Genomic DNA, 22,640 nt, shown 5'->3' with positions numbered 1-22,640 from the left:
TATTAAAAATTGCATCATGTGGCCAAAAACAGACCATGTAAGCATCACCATGTGAAGTTCTTAATTTTATTGCATGTGATGTTGAATTTCGCCTTTTATATAAATAAAGAATGGCACTTTATATGGGAGAAGGACAACAATGCTCTGTTTTATATATTTGGTAAAATGTTATGTGTGAAAATATTTTGAATGAAATAATTAGGTGTCAGAAGTGTATAATTACTGATATAAAATAAAATTCTGATAAAAAATCTTAACAAAAACGCACTTAAAACTCGTTGTTTTAAGTGAGTTTTGTTACGTAATTTAACAAGTATATTAGATGGCACAAGTAATATAATGTAAAGTAAAATATTATTCTATAAAGATTTTACTTCTTATTAGCTACCAAATTCATTCTAGCACAAATTTATTTGAACAATCGAATAAGAGAATTTAGATTAAAAATAATATTAAACAAAGCAACTAAAAATTAAGTAAAGATGTAAACAGTAACAAAAATCATCAAGAGATTAAGACATAAGGACATTCGACTTCACCATAACTAATCCAATTTAATTCTACGTCTATACTACTAAAACTATTACTCACGTTGACAGTCAATTTTCCTAATCTATTCAGTATTTTTTCTTAAATAATATCAAAAATACCTTCACTTATTAACTACTATATCTCTATGTGAATTTTTAAATATGTCAAGGTTCATTAAGTTCTATGAAAATTCTTAAATAAAAGTATATGAATCACATTGTTGTATCTCTATCTTTCATTCAATTTATGACATCCATTACATAGAGTAAAAACACATAAATCTCATTTTGGTCTCATTATGTATCTCAAATCATTCAAATATTGGCCAAATATTAAAAAACATTAAGCAGAATAATGAACACTCAATTATGAAAGTAATAAATTAAAAATACCAAAGAAAAAGTCTGTTATGTCTTCAATCAGCTTTCCTTGCTCTCGGACTCTCCTCGTGTAGCAATTGCTTCTCATTTTAATTATCCTCTCGATTTCTCTTCTTTATATAATAATGCTCGGCCTCTAAATCAAAATGATTAAAACAAAGCCAAGCCAGGCCTCTAAATCCTTAAGGTTATGTTTGAGAGCTTGGATAAATAGCAGGATTGGATTGGATTTTGGGATTAATAAAATAGTTTGATTTAAGGTATGTTTGGTTGCCATTGACTAATAGGATAGACCAAAATTTAGTCCAAAACAATTGGGCCTATTAGTCCTTATATTTATATGGGTTTAGTTAGGATAAAATAAAATGAAGATTTTGTATCTTCTTTATCACTCTTTTATTTTCCATTTAACCTAGTATTTTAGTAAAGATTAAACATATAAGTTAATTTCTTAATTTCTTTAACCTACAATTTTATTTTATATAGAATATCAAAATTTTATTCATTAATTTATCTAAACTAGTATTGAGTATTAAACATAAAAATAATCAACTATTTCTTTCTAGTAGTATTGAATATTAGCTATTAAAGTCAATAATTATCAATATAATTTAAAAATATTATATTATTTAAATAGTAATTTAGATTTATTAAATTAAATTAACTTAATCCTATCTAAATTGTACCAAACAAAAGATATTATCATATTTAATCCAATCTAATATAATTCAATTTAATTCTAAAAGTTAATCAAATTCAATCTTATCTTCCAAATGTGGCCTAAAAGGATTAAAAGAAAGCCAAGCTAAGCCACTAAATTTAAGCCCATGCATGCACGTCAAGCCCACCAAATTCAATTAATTTAATTCAAAACAATATGGTTCCTTTTGTCTTCCACTTGTTAGTTAAATTGGCATCTCAATTTTTATATTTTAAATTATTAATCTTGTGTAAATTTATTCCCCATAGCGCAACTGATTTCTTCTTGGTTCTTAAAATATACCTACAATAACAAAATATAAATATTAAGATAAAATAATAAAGACATAAATTTAAGTTGGGGACTTATTAAAATAGGATATAAATTATAAGTACATAAAGTTTAATTATTTTTTTAATTTACCCAAAAGGACTTTGTGTTTCAAATGTGTTTTGTCAAGATTTTATCAGTATTTAGTTCTCAATCATTTTTCATAAAATTAACACTAGTATTTCTCCTAGTTAATATTACCATCTCCTATGGAATACTTATCTTCTTTTTCTTTTCTGCTCCTTCTGTAGGTTAATGTCACATTTAAAAGAACACAATTAAAGAAACAATAGTAATAATAACTTTTCTAGAAACTCATGTGATACGCTATTTGATTGTCAGATATAGTAGAGACAAAATTATTGCATTTTTGTCCTTAACATGTTTTTGCGTTCAATTTTCTTGAGACCGATGTATATTATGGGGATGGCATTAAGTAGCAAAACTGGTAAGAATATATATATATTTTTTGTTTTTTCAGATAATTGCAGTGTCCATGTGCAATTTCTATGTGCCAGAATTGGACGTTCATGCGTTGTCACCATACAAAATACCTCGGAACCGAAGATAGGGTGACGGAAACGCCATTGTTAATAATTAGGAAGAATTTCATTGCTTTGAGTTTGATCTACAAATTGCAAGTCAACAACAATAAGGGAGGCCCTATTCGGTATTATTTTCTAAATGTTGTTTTTATGAAACAAAAATGAGAATAAAAATATTATTTTTAAATTTATTTTATAATTTAAAAACGTGTTCGGTATCGTTTTCAAAAAAATAATCTTGAAAATGAAAAAAAAAAGTAAAACATGTTCGTTAGGAATATTTTAAAGAATTATTATTGGAATAATTTCTATAAACTTAAAATTAAGTAATGAATAATCATTTTTATAATTTAATTAGTTTGATTATTTTAATTTTAAGAATAAATTAGGTGATCTTGTTAATTTTTTTGTTTAAAGAAAAATGATAAACTCTACATATTTAATTAATATATAAAAATATAAATGTTATAATGTATATAAAAAGAAAAGATTATTGTGAGCGAAATTATTTTTTGGATAATAATAATAATAATAATAATAATTTTGTTTATTATTATTATTATTATTATTTTGTGAGATGGTGAAAGAAAATTGGTCATTTTGAAACTTAATATTGTGTTGGAAAATGAAAAGTAAGGAAAATAAGAAAAAAATATTTTCTTATTTCCTTTGTTAAAAGTATAGAATGAATTTTATATTTTTAAAAATATTTTAAAAAACAATCTACCGAACACGTATTTAATATTTTCTGAATTCAAAAAATAGAATCATAAATTTAAAAACATTGAATAAAGAAAAGTCCACATCAGCGGTGGGTGGGAGGGCCGATCATATAAAGAAATATCCTTATTATTAATTTTTAATTTGACAAAGAAAAGCGAAGCAAAATAAACATTGAATAAAAATGATGCACAAGGACCATAATCCTTATTATTTTGTAGCCACGTTGATTTTGAGGTACTCGACAAATCTAACAGAGTAATCATCATGCAGCTTCTTATCGTTGAAAGTATTAGCGGCTTCTCTAGCTCGTACTCTTAGTTTCTCACCTTCCTCAGACACCGTGGCCAGTCTCAGAGCCTTGGCTATCCCATCTCTTGTAAAACTCCCATCATCTTTCCTTTCTACTTGCACAGCCAAATCCTTGTCAACCAGAAGCCTTGCATTCAGAGGCTGATCAATAATGAGTGGTAACACAACAAGAGAATGTCCAAATTGCAAAGTTTCTATCACCGAACCCCAACCAGCGTGAAACAATGAGGTCCCGATTGATGGATGTGCCAAAATTTCCAATTGCGGTGCCCATCCGATGGACACAATTCCTTTGCCGCGAATTGTGTCGGCAAAACCCAGCGGCAAAGCATCAACATCATCAGTAGCCCATTCGGGTTTCCTCAGTGCCCACAAGAATGGCAATCCAGATAGCTCAAGCCCATACGCAATCTCATAAACTTGATCTTTACTGAGCTTACACTCACTTCCAAACCCAACAAACACAACCGATCTAGGCTTCTGCTCATCAAGCCATTGAAATATCTTACTAATCTGATGATCTCTTCCTTTTGCAGAATTCGGTTCCGGTGTGAGCAACCCCACTGGAATTACTGGCTTCCCAGTAAGCTTTTCAAGTAAATTCAAGTATTCACCTTCAAATTCAGGGCAACTGCGTATAGCCATAGCTTGACATGAATGGAGAATTTCGGCGGTCCTGTGAGCATCTGTTATCCCGGAGGCATTCATTCCATAGAAACCATGATGCATCCCGATTGCGTCGAACGTCCGTAAAGCTACGGAAGATGGAAAGTCCACCCACTCTGGAACTGACGTCAAGCTCTCAGCGGATGGCCTAACTCTTTTCTGACCATCGCCAACCAAGCATTCTGGATTCGCTATAAATTGAAATGCAGCTGCTGAAAAGGCAGAAAACAGCAAGAGAGGGACATGATATTCTTGTGCAATCTTCCCCGCCCAATGACTCATAACATCAACGATGATCCAATCTACGGACTGTTGAGCAACAAACTGTTTGAAAGGATGTTGCAGGAGATCATATGCTATCTTTAGATACTGAATGTTTTCAGATGGAATGTCCACCGTAGCCTCGGCGCCTTCAGGCAAGAGTAATTTGTCGTCCAAGGCAGCGGAAGCTGGTAATGGAAACTCAACAAAGTTGATTAGGGCAGCTACTTCTGACTCTGGAGCGGGTTTTGGGAGTCTTTGAATGTTTTTTGGGGTTGATATGAAGGAGACTTTGACTCCTGATTTTGCCAAGGCTATGGAGAGTTGAAAGAAAGGCATCAGGTGACCGAAGGCTGACCATGGAAGCATCACTACGTGTAGTTTTCTCGCCATTTCCGATCAAATGCTTCAGGTGAGCCTGAGAATTTCTTCGTATACTCACTCGAGAGCTATTTAATTACAAGTTCCAAGAAAGCATGCTATTAAAATATTTTATTTAATTATCTTTGTTGTGGTACAGACTCAAGTGTGACTCCCACACAATTTGAGCCCTCTACAAAATATTCTGTGGTTAAAAAAATATATATATATATATATATTTTACTTAATTACAAGTTGCAAGAAAGTATGCATTAAAATATTTTGAATTATATAAAAGATTGATACATGATATGCGCGGTTATTGCTACGTACACATCATTCGAGTCCTCACCGAAAGTTTATTTATTTATTTATTTGTTTTATTATGATTTTTTTGACCACTTTTCCATCATAGGTGACAATATTGCACGAAATCATTAGCCAACATCCAACTAAAGAACAACATAAAAGCCGCTAATAAGAGCCGTGCTGCAGTGCCCGAAATTTAAAAACGCGAGGTGCAGGATTGGCATTTGGCAGTCTGACATCACACGCGAGGTGCATGATTGCCACTTAATTTTTCGTCAGGGTCAAGAAAAATTGGATAATTTTTCATTTTTTATTTTTTGTCCATCATTAATTTATCCATTTCAGTCAAGGTGAATTGTTTTATAAACAGCAATAATCTCAAACTGGTCCTTAGCCCCATACTAGACTTCATTGGCGTCGCATCTTGCAGCCACAAAAGAATGGCTTCAACAAGAAAAAAATATAAGTACGAGATTGTATAATTTGGAACTGTGGGATACAGATATGTTATGTGATGATGGTGATTGGTGTCTAAAAAGCTAACTTGCTGATTCCATTGCTTTGATATTTGGGGACAAAAAAAAATTCAATTGTACCATGACATTAAAAAACAAGTAAAAATAAAAAGTTAAATTTTGAATCTACCTGAAAATCGATCGATTATTATCTTGAATGACACAGAAGAAAAAGTTCAAATAATGGTGGATCTTTAGCAACGAGTTCTCTATTTCCTACTACAAGAGATTGGAAACAGTTTTCGAGACAGATTATGCCCACCGGGAGGATGAACTTTTTATTCTGCTACACGAAGGTTGTTTGCATGCTTCAACGACAAATTAATGTATTTTCATGTAAATTCAAGAATTCTCTCTCAGCTTCGTATGTATTCAGGGCAGGGCAGCTGCGTATAGCCAAAGTCGCACATGCATGCATGGAGAATTGAGCGATCCTTTTGAAGATCCGTTAATTATCTCAGATTCCGTACATTCATACACAATTACAAGCTAAAAGCCATTGTGCTTAATGAATATCAAATGCTGCCAGTCGCTAATTCGAACAATATTCGAAAAGCTAACGAAGATGGAAAATGAATCCACTCAGTCTCCGGCACTCAGGTCAGGCTTTCATTTGCAAAACAAATGCAGCTAGCTTGTAGAAGTAAAACCACACTACATGAAGTGCTCTCGCCATTTTCGATTATATGACAGAAGAAAGTGAAAGCTAGCTAGCTACATTGAAAATTATAACACATAGCTTCATCAATTGATGATCATGATATGAAAGCACCCAAAATCAATAATCATCTTTGCTAGCTATTTGCTCAACATACAATCTTTTGAACAAATATATATTCTTACTACTCGATCGTAAGCATCCATAATAATACCACATTTGTTATTTAGTTCTGTCAATTCATCTAAGGTGACATAAAACCAATGAAAGGGTTGTATTGTAGCTGAAAATAATTAATTAGAATTAATAATAAAAGTTCTTGGGCATTGTGCAGGAGTTTTCATAATTATTAATGGCACACATCATAGTCGACGTTTCTACTTTCTGGAATGGCTAGCTAGGCCAGTTGCCGACCCAATACTAGTGATAGGTTTTCTTTTGGAAATTCTGGTCCCCTTTTTTTTTTGGACTCGACTAGCTTACAGAATCTGTAAGCTACAGACTGCAGCATCAGCCGTTGGATGTGGAGTGAGCAATTAAACCATAGAAAATGGGACGGTGGGATGACGGGAGATGTTAGGTACAGAACCTGTACCATAGGCAGGTCCTTTTTTTTTTTTGTTCTGGACTTCTGGTGATAAGGATCGTTTATTTCTTTATTTATTTATTTTTCTAGAAATGATAAGGATAGATTGGTTTGTTAATTTATTTATTTAATGCAGGCCGACCCAATACTAGTGATAGGTTTGTCTTTCTAGTTTTATTTATTTTGTCACTGTTGAAACTTGAAGTAATATTTTGTTATTTTCTCATTGTCTTAAATTAAACATATTTTAAATTAAAATTTTCAAGCAGTCTTTAAGTAAAGAAATGTTTAATATGTAAGAACTATGAAAAAAGAAAAATGTTTAATATGTAAGAACTATGAAAAAAGAAAAATGTTTAATATGTAAGAACTATGAAAAGAATAATAAATTATTCTGAATTTGTGAGAATTAATTGGTTAGATAAGAAGTGACGAGTAAATCAAAAATACGAATGCGAGTTGTTGGTAAATAAAATGAAAGTAAGTTGAAGATGGGCTTGTTAGGATAATGTAACTTGATCCATAAATCTTTTCTTCACAAACCCAAACTGAGTCAGCAGTCCAATGGAGCCTTGCTTGTAATCTTTTATTCCTTTTGGTTAATGGGTGTTTAACTTCTACTAGTTAGTTATTGCAATACCAAAAACGTTTAATTCCATCCCAAACCCAAAAGCGATGCAATCATTTTATCATATAATTTTTTTTAATCACAGTTTTCTGACAATAATTCTTCTCACTTAATTTTTCAATTTTTATTATTTTAAAATAAAATCATTAATTGTGTTAAAAAAATTACTAATTTCATAGAAGTATTTTTAAAATTTCAGTCTATTAAGTAAAAAAAAAAATATTATAACATTTGTAATTTTATCAATTGACAATTTTAGATATAAAAAAATAATTAATTAATAAAATGATTATCACTTTGTATATAACTAATTTTGCATTTTTTTTTATTTTAGATGATTAACTTGTATTTACATAGTTTAGGGCATAAGATGGATTTTATTATTTTAACCGTTTGGTAGTAAAAATAATAAAATATTAAGTGAAAACAATAATTATCAAACAAATTTTATTGCCAGAGTTATACGTTAAAAGAGAATAAGATGAGAAGGAAAACGATAACATCCGCGACTAAAATTGTAAAATCAGAATGCAACCGCAAAAAAGCCTTTTTCTCTAATGAGACAAATCCCAGAGCTAGTAATATTGGTAAACAAGAATGGGGCGCATGTGACATGCACCGCACTTTCTCGTGAATTCGTGGGTGATCTCAGGCCTCATCGATTGGATGAAGTCAACTCGGACCGTCTGATCCAAATCGTATGGCCAACCATGATTCATCATCGTTAACCTGATCGGTTATGTTGAATAAATTATCCATTCTCTTCACTTTTCATTTTCTGCTTGGTAAAATATTCCCTCTTAAAGAATGGCAGCGGTAGCAGATCAAGATATGATGAGAATTGAATCATTGATATTTGATAAAAAGGCTCACGGGAGGCCCCACCAGTATTATCAAAATCAAACCCGTGAAGAGAATAGTCGAAGTGGGTCGGCAAAGGCAATAGTGGGGTTAGTGCCGCAAGATCACGAGATGTGATAAAAATGCAAACTCCAAGAGAGTGAAAGTGAATGCGATGGGCCCATCAGCTACTTTCTAAGGCAATAGGACAAAATGAAACCACCCACCACCAACTCACGAGCCAACATTTCTCAGTGCCCCCGTCGTAGATTCCCACGTTGGTGCTCTGTTGCTTCAAAAACTACTTTTCCTAAAGAATTTGTCACAGTAAGTCAATAATGCTTTGCTTATTGAACTTACCCCATAAATTTATATTTTCAGAAAAAGTTAACATACACTAACACTCCACATGTACAAGTATTTTCTTAAATTTCATTATGATTGATTGAGCGAAAGCCATTACTTGGCTTCAAAGAAGGACAAAAGAAGTTTAAAAAGTGAAGCCAATTTCAACAATGCAAATTCGTCCTAGCCTATAGCTATAGCTATATATATATATACACGCACGCACCCCATTTGTCTCAGCAACACCACAAAACAGCATTCTAAGATCACCTACCTTATCACAACAATGGAGCTGTCGCGGATGAGCCGCCTGAGAAGTCAAGTAAATGCACTAACTCAATTAACCAACTATTGGCCCTCAGAGCTTGTAATAATATATATATTTTTTCCTATTCTTGTTTAATTTACAGGTGACTAAGTTAGTGCCACTTCTCATAGTGGTGGCATTACTGAGCCAAAGAGGAGCTGAGAGCAGAAAGGCAAGGAGACTAGACTCATTTGAGTACAATGCTATAAGCTGTAGAGCACACAGTGCATCAATTACTGATTTTGGAGGAGTTGGTGATGGCAAGACATCGAATACAAAGGCTTTCAAGGACGCTATCAATCAACTGAGTCAGTACTCTTCTGATGGTGGAGCTCAGCTGTATGTTCCTGCTGGGAAATGGCTCACCGGTAGCTTTAACCTCATCAGTCACTTCACTCTTTATCTCCACAAAGATGCTTTTCTTCTAGCTTCTCAGGTTTTGCTAATTATTCTTCTGATAATCATGTGATGTGAGTGTTGATTACTTATTCTCTCATTAACGGCAAATTATTCACTGGTTTTATTATTAGGATTTGAACGAATGGCCCGTGATCAAGCCTCTGCCTTCCTACGGTCGAGGAAGGGATGCAGCTGCTGGAAGGTACACGAGTCTCATATTTGGAACCAATCTGACTGATGTCATTGTTACAGGTAATTATGAAACTTTATCGAGTATTATTTAGATCAGATTTCATGTTAATCTCAGTTCTTACAAGTAAAATGGGTGGAACCTATTTGCTATCAGGGGACAATGGCACGATCGACGGTCAGGGTGCACTTTGGTGGCAGCAATTCCACAAGGGCAAGCTAAAATACACTCGGCCTTACCTGATGGAATTCATGTACACTGACAATATCCAAATCTCAAGTCTAACGCTGCTGAATTCACCATCATGGAATGTTCATCCTGTTTACAGCAGGTACCTTTACATGTAGCCTAGATATAATAACACTTGTTGCAGTATGGTTAATTTTTTTTTTTTTTTTGAATTACATGAGAATATTACTCTAATTACAACTATGAGAATATTATTGATATTTATAATTAAATAGTTATTGAAACTAATTTATATTAAATTTGGTCAAATTTTTATTTTTCAAATATTCGAGGGACATTTATTTCACTAATTTTTCAAAATTGTCTTCACTCATAAAACTGTCTTCACTCATAATTGAGAAAAAAATTAAACCTTTACAATGCTTTTGTAGTTGGTTAATTATACACGGTCAATGTCTGCTAATTAATGTAACATTGCATTTCATGGGTCATTTATTAATTAATAGGTCAGTCGGAATTATTTATGATAAAATTATTTTTTTAAAATGAATTGCAGTAATATTCTCGTGCAAGGGATTACCATCATTGCCCCTGTTACATCTCCAAACACAGATGGAATCAACCCAGGTTTGTGTTTTGTTCAACTCTTAAAGCCACGTCAAATTGTTGACGAATGGGCTTAAACTCTTAATTTATTTACACGTATCAAGTCACTAATTTATTTTTCCCCCTTTGAAATAAGATTCTTGCACCAATACTAGAATTGAAGACTGCTACATAGTCTCTGGAGATGATTGTGTGGCAGTAAAAAGCGGATGGGACGAGTATGGAATTGCATATGGAATGCCCACAAAACAACTAGTCATCAGACGGCTGACATGCATTTCACCGTACAGTGCCACCATCGCATTAGGCAGCGAGATGTCAGGTGGGATTCAAGACGTCAGAGCTGAAGACATCAAAGCCATCAATACTGAATCTGGAGTTAGAATCAAAACTGCCGTAGGCAGAGGAGGGTATGTTAAAGACATTTACGTAAGAGGAATGACCATGCACACAATGAAATGGGCCTTTTGGATGACTGGCAATTATGGATCGCATGCCGATAATCACTATGATCCAAAGGCTCTGCCCGTGATTCAAGGAATTAATTATAGGGACATTGTGGCGGATAATGTGTCCATGGCTGCTAGATTAGAGGGAATTTCCGGTGACCCATTTACAGGTATTTGCATTGCTAATGCGACAATTGGAATGGCGGCCAAGCATAAGAAAGTACCGTGGACTTGTGCTGATATTGGAGGGATGACCAGTGGCGTGACTCCTCCACCCTGTGAATTGTTACCTGATCAAGGACCTGAGAAAATAAGAGCCTGTGACTTCCCGACTGAGAGTCTACCAATTGATATGGTGGAGATGAAAAAGTGTACTTACAGAATTAATTATTTGTGAATTTCCTTTGCTAGTATAAGCAGGACAACAGCTTCTGTTTCTCTACGCTATGCTACAACAGTTTTAATACTTTAGTGCCTGTTTAAGGCATAAGTGTTTATTTAATCTTATAATTTTTTAAAATTTTTTATGGTGTTTGGTTATTTTTTTATTAAAGTTTTTTTTTAAAACTTAAATAAGTTAATTTACCTCTACCAGCAGTTTTTGAGAGTAGAGGGTAGAGAATTTTTCCAAAACATAAATAATATCTAAAATATTCTTGACATATTTTATTAATTACATAATATCGTATTTTGTATAAAATTTATCCAACGAAAAATTGTAGTCGGCATTTCATTTTTTCTCTCTTTTTTTTTTTTAAAAAGTAGCGAGCATTTTAATTTTGCAATCTCTGTACATACCCAACACTTGAGAGAGCAATCATAGTCATAGCTAACGTTTTTTGTGAGGAGCATACCAAGTAATTTTGATAGTTTTATTTGTTTGGGATAATACATCAATGATGTAATTTTTAATTTTAAAATTAAAGAAATAATTAAACTATTTTTTTTTATTAATTGATAGCTTGGATAATGCATTTTGTTACATGTTATATAATTATGAATACATATCTTTTTTAGTAATTTAATTACACAAAAGCACTTTTAATTTTACACAATCAAACAGTTTAATAATTTTTTTTAAAAAAAATTAATTGACAATTAAACACCTAATGACTTTTTGTTTAAAAGTTCTATTGGTATAAACTCTCCTCCTATAAGCCATACTGTTATAAACTCTATTTAATAAGCTGTATCAAAGAGAGCCTTAGCCTTAGTCATTATTTGTTCGGATAGTTCATCCTCAAATGCATGCAAAATTTTGATTAAGCTGAATGCATCTACCTTTCTTTCTAAGTTGGTGAGAACTATATCTCTGGTTGCTTGTACAAATTCCTGTGGATGGAAGTGTAACTTGCCAGGTAGATGAGAAATGAACAATTCACGTTTTCTAGAAAATGAAAATCTGTCGTATGGGCAACAAGAAGTCAACTACTTCATTAAAGTAACCTGGAATGTGATACCTGCTTCAAAAGTCACATACTATATGCAATTAATCAACACAAGAACACAATCCTTATCCCTGTATAATTCCTCAGTTCTGCTAAAACTTAAACAATGCCGCAACCAGAGATAAGAGAGGGAAAACCGCATCATCAATAAACACAGGCTATAAACACAACTAACCTCAGCTCCTTTATCTACACAGAATAAAAGAACCTGCATCTAAGAAGGGAGCTTATTCTGCTTCAGCTACTTATGTAACAATGATATATTACACGCTAGGTTGCCAGATGAACTACGAATGAATACTCATAAGATTTTTAATTGAATCTCAATCTCTGTTGAACTTTTGTACTGATTTAATATTGGAGGACCCAATGGTCAAATATAGTCTTGTTGCAAATCAGAACCATGAGATACATTTCATGAACAACACATTATCACGTCAACCTCAATGAGTTGGATCTGGGTTGAATTTTACAGATTCCCTATAGATGAGCTCCTTAATGTTTTCTTCAGTAAATGATGGATGCTCAAAATCAAAACTGAATGGTCTTGGGCAAACAGGCTCCTCATTGATATCATGAAGGGGTGCCAAATATGGGTGGCACAGAGCCTCATCAACTGCAAACCATATGGAGAAAAAGAATCATTATTGGAAGGAAAAGGGAAAGAAAATTGATTCATAATGTAAGTTGTAAATTATGATACTCATAGTACTAATTTTTTAAACAATTGGTAGAAGCAGGAATGGCTTGTAGTTATCTTGGATTATCACCAATCCTTATTATACCTGTAATGCGCCTGTTTGGATCAAAGACAAGCATCTTCTCCAGCAAATCAACAGCACCAGGAGATTTGTTTGGAAATCTAGCAGAGAAATTTTGCTTCGGGAATTGTGGAAGCATTCTAACATATCTTCTGGCATTATCACTTCGTAGAAACCCAAGGCTGGTTTCATCAGGTGAACCTATAAGCTATTCAAAAACATAAGGAAAACCATTAACAAGTAATCTTATGCATAGTTGGTTTAGAATTTGAAAAGAAACAGAACCTCCAAGTATTAATATCTACATAGACAGAGGAAAGAAAGAATTTTTTCATAAAGATAAGAAAAATGTGCTGCAACACAAGCAGACAGAAACATTACTGACTACAGTGCTACACCATAGTTTTGCTATGCAAATACTAATCATACCTCTGTGATCAGCCTCAGTTGATGGACATAATCTTTTCCAGGGAACAGGGGTTGTCTGGTCATAATTTCACCAAGTATGCAACCAACTGACCAGATATCAATTGCTGCTGTATACTCTGAACAGTTAAGAAGCAGTTCGGGTGCCCGGTACCAACGAGTAACAACATACTCAGTCATGAAATCTGTTTCTGATGTTGTCCTTGCAAGCCCAAAGTCTCCAATTTTAAGATCACAATTGGCATTAAGGAGCAAATTGCTAGGCTTCAAATCACGATGCAAAACGTTTGCTGAGTGTACATATTTCAACCCTCGTAACAACTGATACAAGAAGTACTGCAAGAGTGGCACTAAAAGATCAAAAAGAGCTCTGGTTTCTACCTTCTTAATTCTGATACAGAAATAGTATAACTACGAAAACACCTTATGTCATCCTGCACTTATTTCATAAAAGTTTGCTGTTTTTCACTATCATAAACCCACAAATAGTACTGAGACCCTGTACACCACTGATATCAAAAGGACCACGAATAATCACAATAAACAATATTTTTCTCCACAGAAGGAGAACTAAAACAATATCGTGTCTACAAATCATTATTTTAAAACTGTCAATCAGGTTGAGATTTTTTGCCACCAAAAGACATAAAGGTTGGCATTTAAGAGTATGATCAAACTATCAAACTCCAAAAGGGATGATCATCAGAATAAGCAACATAACCCTGGAGTACAGAAGATGTCAACTATTTTTTGGGGGGGGAGGGGGGGGGGTGAAATTGCATCAGTAATCAACTAACCAATGTTTAATTGCATAGATAAAAACAAAATCTTATAAGCCACATTAAAAAGTGCATGATGCCAACCCGACAATGATCATCTGTCAGATCTTGATGGGAACGGATGATTTGATGGAGATCAGTGTCCATCAATTCATAAACTATGTATACATCATTGAAGGTCTCCCTCTGTGGTGGTCGTATGATGTCTTTGATGGCAATAATCTGCAGTAGATAAAGAGAAAGCAGTAAGCCTAACCCACCAAACTAGAAATCCACCAGCACCAGAATTTCATGCATGAACAAATGGCAAACCAGCACAACCAAGTCTAAGTGAAGAATGTGGATTGCTGTACTGAAACAACGGGCAATTAACTAAGAGGACTATGCTGTTGAAATGATGCACATAACAACTTCTAGAATTTACTCAGACTCTCTTATCAATCGAACTCACAGCAAGAGACAGTAAACGTGGAACATACCATGGGGGCAAAGCAAGCCATTTATCCTAGTGACATAGCTCAACTGAAAATTGCAAAGATAAAAAAAATTAGAAACCTCACTGAACTTACATTTTCATGATCCATGTGACGAAGCAGCTTAATTTCTCGCAAAGTCCTCTTGGCATCAATTCTATTATCAAATGCATTGCCAATTTTCTTAATGGCAACCTCTTCCCGAGTCTCCGAATTCATAGCAGCACTGAAGGAAATGAAAAAATCACATTTTCCTTCACATAGTTGGTGACAAAGAGAATCAAGTCAACCAAACAGAATGCATAACATTTATTAATCTCCTCAACTAGCACATCATCACAAATGGATGAAAACTAATTTTTAATTCAAATTGAACCAACCACACTAACAATCTACCCGGAGATGATCATCTATCAAAACAGACACACACTCTCCGTGTCCCAGCATTAAGATTTTGGGCAATTATTAAATCCAACACCTTCAACTACATCCGACTGTGCAGTCATACACAGTTGACCTGAAATCTAACGCCAACTATTAATATGATCATGTATGAGCTCTTCACTACTAATACAGTATACAAATACTACCAACTACCAAGGGCCAGTCCTACTGAAGATTTAAACTTTAGATTCACTCATACTAACAATAATAATACCGGTTGAAAACAACTGACTATGACAAAACCGAAACTGAAGAAAAAACAGAAATCCCCATAATTTCTCCCAAATTTTCACCCAAACAAAAAGGCGCGCACACACAAAACATTACTCTCAGTCTCAGGTCACAAGAACACAAGTAACATGCTAGATCGAGCTACGAAAAATAATAATCACAATGAAATAAGAAATTCAGGTCAAAGTCAATACGATCTTCAAGATTAATGAGTCTTAATATGGAAATCTTACCACACAATACCATAAGCGCCTCTGCCAACGGGGCGTATAGGAGGGACATACTTTCTAGAAACTTCGAAAAGGTTACCGTACACATTATACTGCACGTAACGTCCCCCATGAGTCGGAACTCCTTTGACAATAGTATGATCACCCGAACCGGAGCTCGACTCTCCTGACATGATTCTGTTGGCCCCGAATACGGTATCCGAATCCGAACCCGACAAGGATTTTTCCTGAAAATTGGAACGAGAAGGAGAACCAATTTCGAGGAAAGAGCTACTAAATTTTAGGAGGGCGTGTCGGTAGGTGGAAAGGGCTTTGACATATTTTCTTTTGAGTGTGTGAACTCGCAAACTTTTGAACTGGAAAAGCCTGGTAATCCGTGAACTAATTTAATTCAACTTTTGGATTAAAATTAATTAGACTTTCCCCTTTTTTTTTTTTTTTTGAATTTTAAGTCTTCTAAACGAATTTACCACGTAATATATATATATATATATATATATACACACACACCGGTATATTAGAATTAAAATTTTATTAATATTTGCCATCAATAATTTAAAGAAACCATTACAATACAACGTGGTCTGAAATTTTATTCTCACATAATATTAAAAAAATATTTAATTCACCTATATCAAAAAATTTAACCTTTACCTAACTCAATTAGCCCATGCACTCAAAATGCCAATAGGCTAAAAGCCCATTGTCACCGAATATTGCTTACTGTAAGCTTTAATTTTCAGTATTAATTATATGTTGAGTTATGCTTAATGATGAAATTTTGTCTTTAATTTCCACAGCACAGTTGCAATTTATAGTCAACTCCAATTTTTATTTAATAGGGTAGGGTCAAGTTTCAATATCAATTAGGTGGCTGTCAAGTGAATTAAAAGTCTGACTGCCGTAGGTGGCACATTTATTAGAATTTAGTAGAATATAATAAAACAAGCCGCTATTATTGATTCCATGGCTTCTGAAACTTAATTTCAGTTAGGTTATTTGTGAGGCGTCGAGCTTTTTTTGACACTCCTAAATTTTTCTTACAAAACTCAGTTCTAGAAGTACACCATTAAAATTTTTTTTAAAAAAAGTTTTAATAACACTTATAATTTCAAAAATGCCCTTTTTGTATATTCCTTCTCCTTTTTTTTAAATAACAACCTTCAATTATGTGCACTTCATTGCCTCTTACTACTTATACAAACTAGTTCTTCCCCTCCTAATTTTCAAGTCCACATAGCTAAGTTAACTGTGGTTTGAAAAAAAAACACAAAACATAGGTTTCTTGATGGTCGAAGATATGCAAAAGAAAAAAAAAATCGAAAATAGACATGGTTATCAGGAGAATATAGAATATCTCTAATAAATGAAATCCAACCCAAGTGTAAAAGACAAAGCTCAGTTAATTAATAATACAAAAGATATTTTTTTATGCAAGTGTTTTGTAAATTTTCTCTCTTATTAAAACAAAACAAAGAAGAAGAAGAGAAGCCAAATTCAGTGAAAGAGGTGAACATCTACCGACTACAGGGGTATAAACAGTGTTTTAAGACGAATCATGCGGTTCCCAGCCTTTTAGGAATCATGCGGTTTCTATGAGTTGGAGGAGGGGGTTCATAAGAACATTTGAGGGGTGTTAAAAGCACAACTCATTTGAGATACCTTGCGACCCATGGTCTAATCGGATTAATTCATGTGTATTGCAAGTGACTCACAAATGTTTGTTTATTAAGCCAGTTTCGGGAACTTGAGGTCTGACAGTCTCATCTTCCAAGTCCCCAAATCAAAACCTCTTGCAATGATATCATGTCGTTTGCTTTAGCCGTGTGTGCTTGACGAAAAACAAATATCAAAGCGCAAAGCAAGTTGAGACAGATCTGCGACACAAACAACTGCATCTCAAAAAGCCCAACAGATTCACACAGTGCACACCATAACATGCCGGAGACAAATTTGTGATCCATGATTTTGAAATGAAACATGGTGGGTAATACCTCCAAGTTTGGGCAAGTTCCTGGCTTATTAATTTCCTGCATCCAAAGCGCTTAAATTTCAGTAATATTGAAATGAAGAAAAACTCGACCTCCACTAACGCAAACTTGGCTGCTGCCAAATTTTCGCAAAACTCTTTATCTTGCGATGCAGGTTTTCACCCTCACATCCATTAATTCATACGTCCATATAATCAACAGTCCTAACCAATAGCCGTACGCCATTTTCATTATGGTGGTGAGTTTTAAAAATTAAAAGAAAAAAAAAGTGACGCATTCATGATACACTTGCCTTGTAAAGTTGGGTTGTCTTGGGTATACATCCACAGCAATTTGCAATAAGTTTCAAAGAGAGCTAACTTACGAAACCATTGCATAACAAGCCACTATGTGGCTTACTTTCTCTCAAAGCCATACCGTGCAATAATGAACAAGCCATTAAAACATCAATAACATGAAGAGAATCAACCTCATCATGTTAGCTTCCAATGGAGGAAGTCAAGAATGTGATGCTACTCACTCAATATGTGAACAGACCACGAAGAGAGAAACTTCCCCTCGGAGTACTGCAAACCGAGAAGGAAATTCCTTTGCCATGACACCCAATGAGACAGAGAGAGAGCATGATTAGCCACAGTGCAAAGCACATTCAAATGATAGGTATATTAGTTCATCAAAATTTGAGTTGAGTGCCAGAAAAGCACCAGAAAGAATTACCGGTAAGCAGGTGTATAATACATACACTCTTGCAGATGTCGGAATCACATCATCACATCTTGTAAGTTAATGCTGCTAGATATGACAACACGAACACTTATGCAAACAGTACAATTCCAGTGATATAATCTTGGCATTAAACAGCACAAAGTACATTTACAGACAGGAGAAATAGTAGTACGACACACCTTACGACTCAGACCACACAGAATACTAGTTGGTATATTTCTATCAATCAGAGAACAGAAAACCCCATACGTACACCACTTGTATACAGTAAATTTTAGTTCATTCATCAATATTCACCTCCTGACAGGTTCTGCATTCCTCCCTACTAGTATGTCAGGGGCAGTACCAGTTGCTCTTAGATTACAAAGCAAAGCATCACGCCCACTCAAAACTATTTTGAAAAAGCCATCCACTGCCTTTGTAAGATGATCTAGCCCTTGAGAAAGGTTATCTGCCCTCTTTCCCAAATCCAAAACAGATTTCTGGAGCAGTTCCTCTTCAACAGTGTCAACCTCATTTTGAATCACCTCATACAATTTCTTAACGCTCCCATCAACAGCCTCTAGTTCGTTCAAAACTGTAGCTCTTCCAGAGGATAATATGTTCCTAACTTCTGCATTCACATTAGCTTGCAAGGCAGAAAATGCTGGTGCCCAAGGTAATGTGTCAGAAACGTTCAGTTCTAACAAATTCTTGGCTGATCCAGAGAAGGCTGCAGCAAAAATACTACAAACAAATACAGTCAACACCTTAACCCCATACATTGCGCGCATCAAAACCTTCCCTTTGGCTGAGTTCTTAACCTTGGGCAAATCCAAAGAAGCTACCAGATTGTCTAAGATTGAACGACAGCTCTCAACTCTGGGGTTCTTTGAACTAATGTGCTCCCTCCAGTTATCAAGAGAAGAACAGGCTCGCCCAAACTGTGTTGGAGAGGAAGAATCCAAAGTGTGCAAGACACACTGAAGCAATAGGTGGCCTTGGCTGACCTTCGTGAGAACAGAGCTAAAAGCAATGCATATATCAAGCAAGTTTACACTGATGTCTAAGTACACGTCTATCCATTTCTCATCCCAGTCACTTACAGGAAGCTCCAACTCAGTTATAAGGTCTTTTATGACATTGTGAGTCTCACAAAGTGACTCCATTGCCAGTCTCATCCATGATAAGTTGAGGATATCATCCTTGTCTTTCGGCATAAGTTTTCTCAGCCTCTCTGCCAAGGTCTCCTCAAAATCAGCCAACAGAGATACAAGCTTGGGAGACAAACGAGAACCTTTGGGGGACATCATCCGAAAAGGATTTCCAAATGGGAAGAAAGGACGGTGTGGATCCTGGGGGCGACTCATTTTGATGGATTTGCTGCAAAGAAGTAAAAAGAAAGAAAATCAATCAGACATCATATCGCAACATAATCTTTTGTTTTTTTTGGGGGAAAGGGGGGGGGGGGGGGGGAGGCGGGGGATCGTTACACAATATAATATAATAAGAAAATTACTATTACACATATTTGTTAGCAGGTATTTAAACAGCTCTAGTCAAACATAAAACTTAATTTATCATTCTGAGCTTTATCATATGGAAACGAAGGCCAAAATCAATTTGGCAAAAGTTTTATCCCCGACCATCCAGTTGGTAGCTGAGTAAAAGTCGAAGAAATTAGATGCATAATAAGGGGACATTAAATAAAAAAAATTCTTTCTAAACTCTTACAATATTTTGGCAATTTAGGGGAACATTAGGCTTCTAATAAATACAAATTCAGGAAACATAAAGGTAAAAAAATTGTTTATTTCACATACACTGTCATAGCAAATCAAAAGACTGTAAACGTGAAGTCAACGCACTGCATAATTTCCATTTCTCCACCTTAAACTACATGCATCAATTTAGAAAAAAAAAATCCAACAAAAAGATCAAAAAAAAAATTCAGATCTTTCCACAAGAAACATGGCATCACTATTAGGAATTAACTTCAGATCTTAAAAACCCTAGGACATAATCATGCAGAATATAAAGTTTCTTGTTTCAATTCATGCCTCTTTTCTCAATCAAAAGTCAAACCCTAGACCTTAATCATGCACATAATAAAGAAAATAAATTAAATATGGTAAATATCTTACCTTAACAATAGATCGTGGATCGAAAAACTGATTATTCGGTTAAATCGAAATACTTAACAAAGAATTAATGGCAGACCGTAACTAAAACTAAACCTAATTTCTACGTCTTTGATAAATAAAAAAAAAATCAGAGAAAAATAAAATAGCCTCTCTTTTCACAAAGATTAAAGAAAAGAACAACCAAAAAAAGATGATATAAATCGTACCGAAATCAGTACTCGAAAATCTTAGGAAATTTCGCAGACGCGTTAGAGACACTATTGCGTCCTCGCTTTTTTAGGTGAGGGGTTGTTTTATTTTGATATTGAAGGTGTAGGGCGCGGGATGGAGTCACTTGCGGTTCTGGAAAATTTCGTGACAGATGGACACGTGGAGTTCTACGAATGGTGATTAGCACAACGGATACTTTTTACTTAAAATTCTTAAATTTTCTTTATTTATTGAAGCCAAAATATTTGGCATTTTTTGGTAAGTTTCGTTTCGTCAATGCTCTTTCAGCCCAACACGGCTTGTTATCTTTTTGTAGAAAGACCGAGACAACAGCAACCGTTGTGACTTGTGCGAAGAAAAGTCATCAGCATGGTGCGTGAGCCACGTGTGACTGATGGTTCACAAAATCAGACGGGGCTTGATGTCCCGCCACACCCCATACTTTTCTGAGTTTGATTGCACTTTACGAACTCTCTAGAGAAGCCTTTAAGTGGGCCCCACATATGGGCTGAAATTTGGTCTGGTTAATTGCCCAATGGCCTGTTTTGGTTTTAATAACAGTGTTTATACGAAGAGTTGGATACCTGGATAATTGGCACCCCTTCAAAATCCTTTTAAAATACATTTCATAAATTTATAATTATAACCTTCATGGAAATTACTTCTTAGGACCAAAATGTCTCATCAAAATAAAATGGTAAAAAAAATCCCAATGAGGAAAAAAAAGATTTAGGGATATAGATTTCTTAATTTTTTTATACTTAGATTAATTATTTCATTTTAATTTGTACCATTATGTGATTCTTCATTACTGGTACATTTAAATGATTTTTTTTATTATTATCAGAAGTGGAACTTAATGGAGACGCACATGGGTCATGTGACTCATGTCCCCAATAAAAATTTTGGAAAAAAATTAACATGTAAATATTACGTACTAAATTACAGTAGAAGTTGAAAAATATCCTTAAATTAATTACCATTGACTAAATTGCCATTCACTAAATAATCATTATTTAGTAAGGGAAGAACAAATTAAAAGATAGAAAAACACTAATTTTAATACATCAAATGAAAAAATATACTACATTAAAGTTTGTGTTTTCTTGTTTTTAGCTTTGATCCTACGGCCTTTACTTATTAATTTTCTTATGCTCTTCATGAAGTTACCCCACAAAAAAAAAAAAAAAATCACTTTTTTATGATCATCTTCCTCCCTTACATGATTACTGCGACTCAATTTAAAAAATTTTAAAAATGAATGTAGTTAAGCTATAGTGTAAAAAAGAAAAGAATGTTGATGACGATACATGGTGTCAAAGTTGTCAACAAAAAGAAAAAAAGAAGAAGAAGAAGAAGAATCTGCGTGGTTGTGGTTGCATATAGAGTTTTAAGCAAGAGAAACTATTTTAAGTGTTTAACGAAGGTTGAAATCGTAAAATACATGAAAACAATTTTAAAAGATATTTGAAGGATGCCAATAGTCTGGCTCAACTTAGAAATGGTTTAATTTTAAAATATTGATCAACGGAAACTTTTACCATATAAGGCACAAAAAATTATTAATGAAAGTTTGTGAATAAATTAAAAACAAATAACTACTAGTTAGGCAAGAAACAAATTTAAAATACATCAAAGTCCAATTTAATATTAAGATGTTGTAACTTAAAAGTTACAGTTGCTGTAGGACAAAAACTGTAATTAAAATAAAAGTTAATAGTATGTAATAAATATAATTTTTAAATAATAATTTTGATTAAAATTATTAAAAATATAATAAATTTTTTATTATATAAGTATAAAATCAAATCAACTTAATTTTCAAACTATAGTAATTAATATTTACCAAATAGTTTAATATTATAACATTTAATTGCCCAACCTCAATTCAGATGAAATATGAAAAAGTGTAAGCAAGAAGCAATTAGCAAGCTTTGAAGAATGGTTTACTATTGTTAGGAATCGGGCCCAA

At 33.9% G+C, this 22,640-nt stretch overlaps 4 protein-coding genes across 6 annotated transcripts; 1 reads left to right on the top strand and 3 right to left on the bottom strand.

Annotated features, from left to right (window-relative positions):
• Window positions 1-3,319: 3,319 nt before the first annotated feature.
• On the bottom strand, window positions 3,320-5,006 carry LOC102616159 (putative UDP-rhamnose:rhamnosyltransferase 1). The gene has a single exon (XM_006491101.4). The coding sequence runs from the start codon at window positions 4,836-4,838 to the stop codon at window positions 3,417-3,419; it is 1,422 nt and encodes a 473-aa protein (XP_006491164.2). The 5' UTR covers window positions 4,839-5,006; the 3' UTR covers window positions 3,320-3,416.
• Window positions 5,007-8,791: 3,785 nt separating this feature from the next.
• Window positions 8,792-11,346, top strand: LOC102616450 (probable polygalacturonase). Its single transcript, XM_006491102.4, has 6 exons — window positions 8,792-9,008; window positions 9,097-9,429; window positions 9,524-9,644; window positions 9,739-9,913; window positions 10,328-10,398; window positions 10,514-11,346. The coding sequence occupies exons 1-6, from the start codon at window positions 8,973-8,975 to the stop codon at window positions 11,221-11,223; spliced, it is 1,446 nt and encodes a 481-aa protein (XP_006491165.2). The 5' UTR covers window positions 8,792-8,972; the 3' UTR covers window positions 11,224-11,346.
• Window positions 11,347-12,562: 1,216 nt separating this feature from the next.
• Window positions 12,563-15,994, bottom strand: LOC102616743 (mitogen-activated protein kinase homolog MMK2). 2 transcript variants are annotated; one of them, XM_006491103.4, is made up of 6 exons: window positions 15,622-15,994; window positions 14,810-14,939; window positions 14,325-14,462; window positions 13,465-13,797; window positions 13,060-13,243; window positions 12,563-12,890 (listed from the first exon to the last, which is right to left on the bottom strand). In XM_006491103.4, the coding sequence occupies exons 1-6, from the start codon at window positions 15,789-15,791 to the stop codon at window positions 12,718-12,720; spliced, it is 1,128 nt and encodes a 375-aa protein (XP_006491166.1). In that variant the 5' UTR covers window positions 15,792-15,994; the 3' UTR covers window positions 12,563-12,717. The 2 variants fall into 2 exon arrangements, with proteins under 2 accessions (XP_006491166.1, XP_006491167.1); XM_006491104.4 differs by having other exon boundaries at window positions 14,810-14,967; window positions 15,622-15,763.
• A 2,429-nt stretch (window positions 15,995-18,423) lies between these two features.
• Window positions 18,424-20,830, bottom strand: LOC102617252 (protein BPS1, chloroplastic). Of its 2 annotated transcripts, none has more exons than XM_006491106.4 (2): window positions 20,665-20,830; window positions 18,424-19,697 (listed from the first exon to the last, which is right to left on the bottom strand). In XM_006491106.4, exon 2 carries the CDS (start codon window positions 19,682-19,684, stop codon window positions 18,629-18,631), a length of 1,056 nt encoding a protein of 351 aa, XP_006491169.1. In that variant the 5' UTR covers window positions 19,685-19,697; window positions 20,665-20,830; the 3' UTR covers window positions 18,424-18,628. The 2 variants fall into 2 exon arrangements, with proteins under 2 accessions (XP_006491169.1, XP_052292810.1); XM_052436850.1 differs by lacking the exon at window positions 20,665-20,830 and adding an exon at window positions 20,138-20,409.
• Window positions 20,831-22,640: the final 1,810 nt, after the last annotated feature.

The sequence above is a fragment of the Citrus sinensis genome, chromosome 3, assembly GCF_022201045.2.
Source record: "Citrus sinensis cultivar Valencia sweet orange chromosome 3, DVS_A1.0, whole genome shotgun sequence".
Lineage (NCBI taxonomy): Eukaryota > Viridiplantae > Streptophyta > Magnoliopsida > Sapindales > Rutaceae > Citrus > Citrus sinensis.
This window is presented reverse-complemented; position numbering and strand designations above follow the sequence as displayed.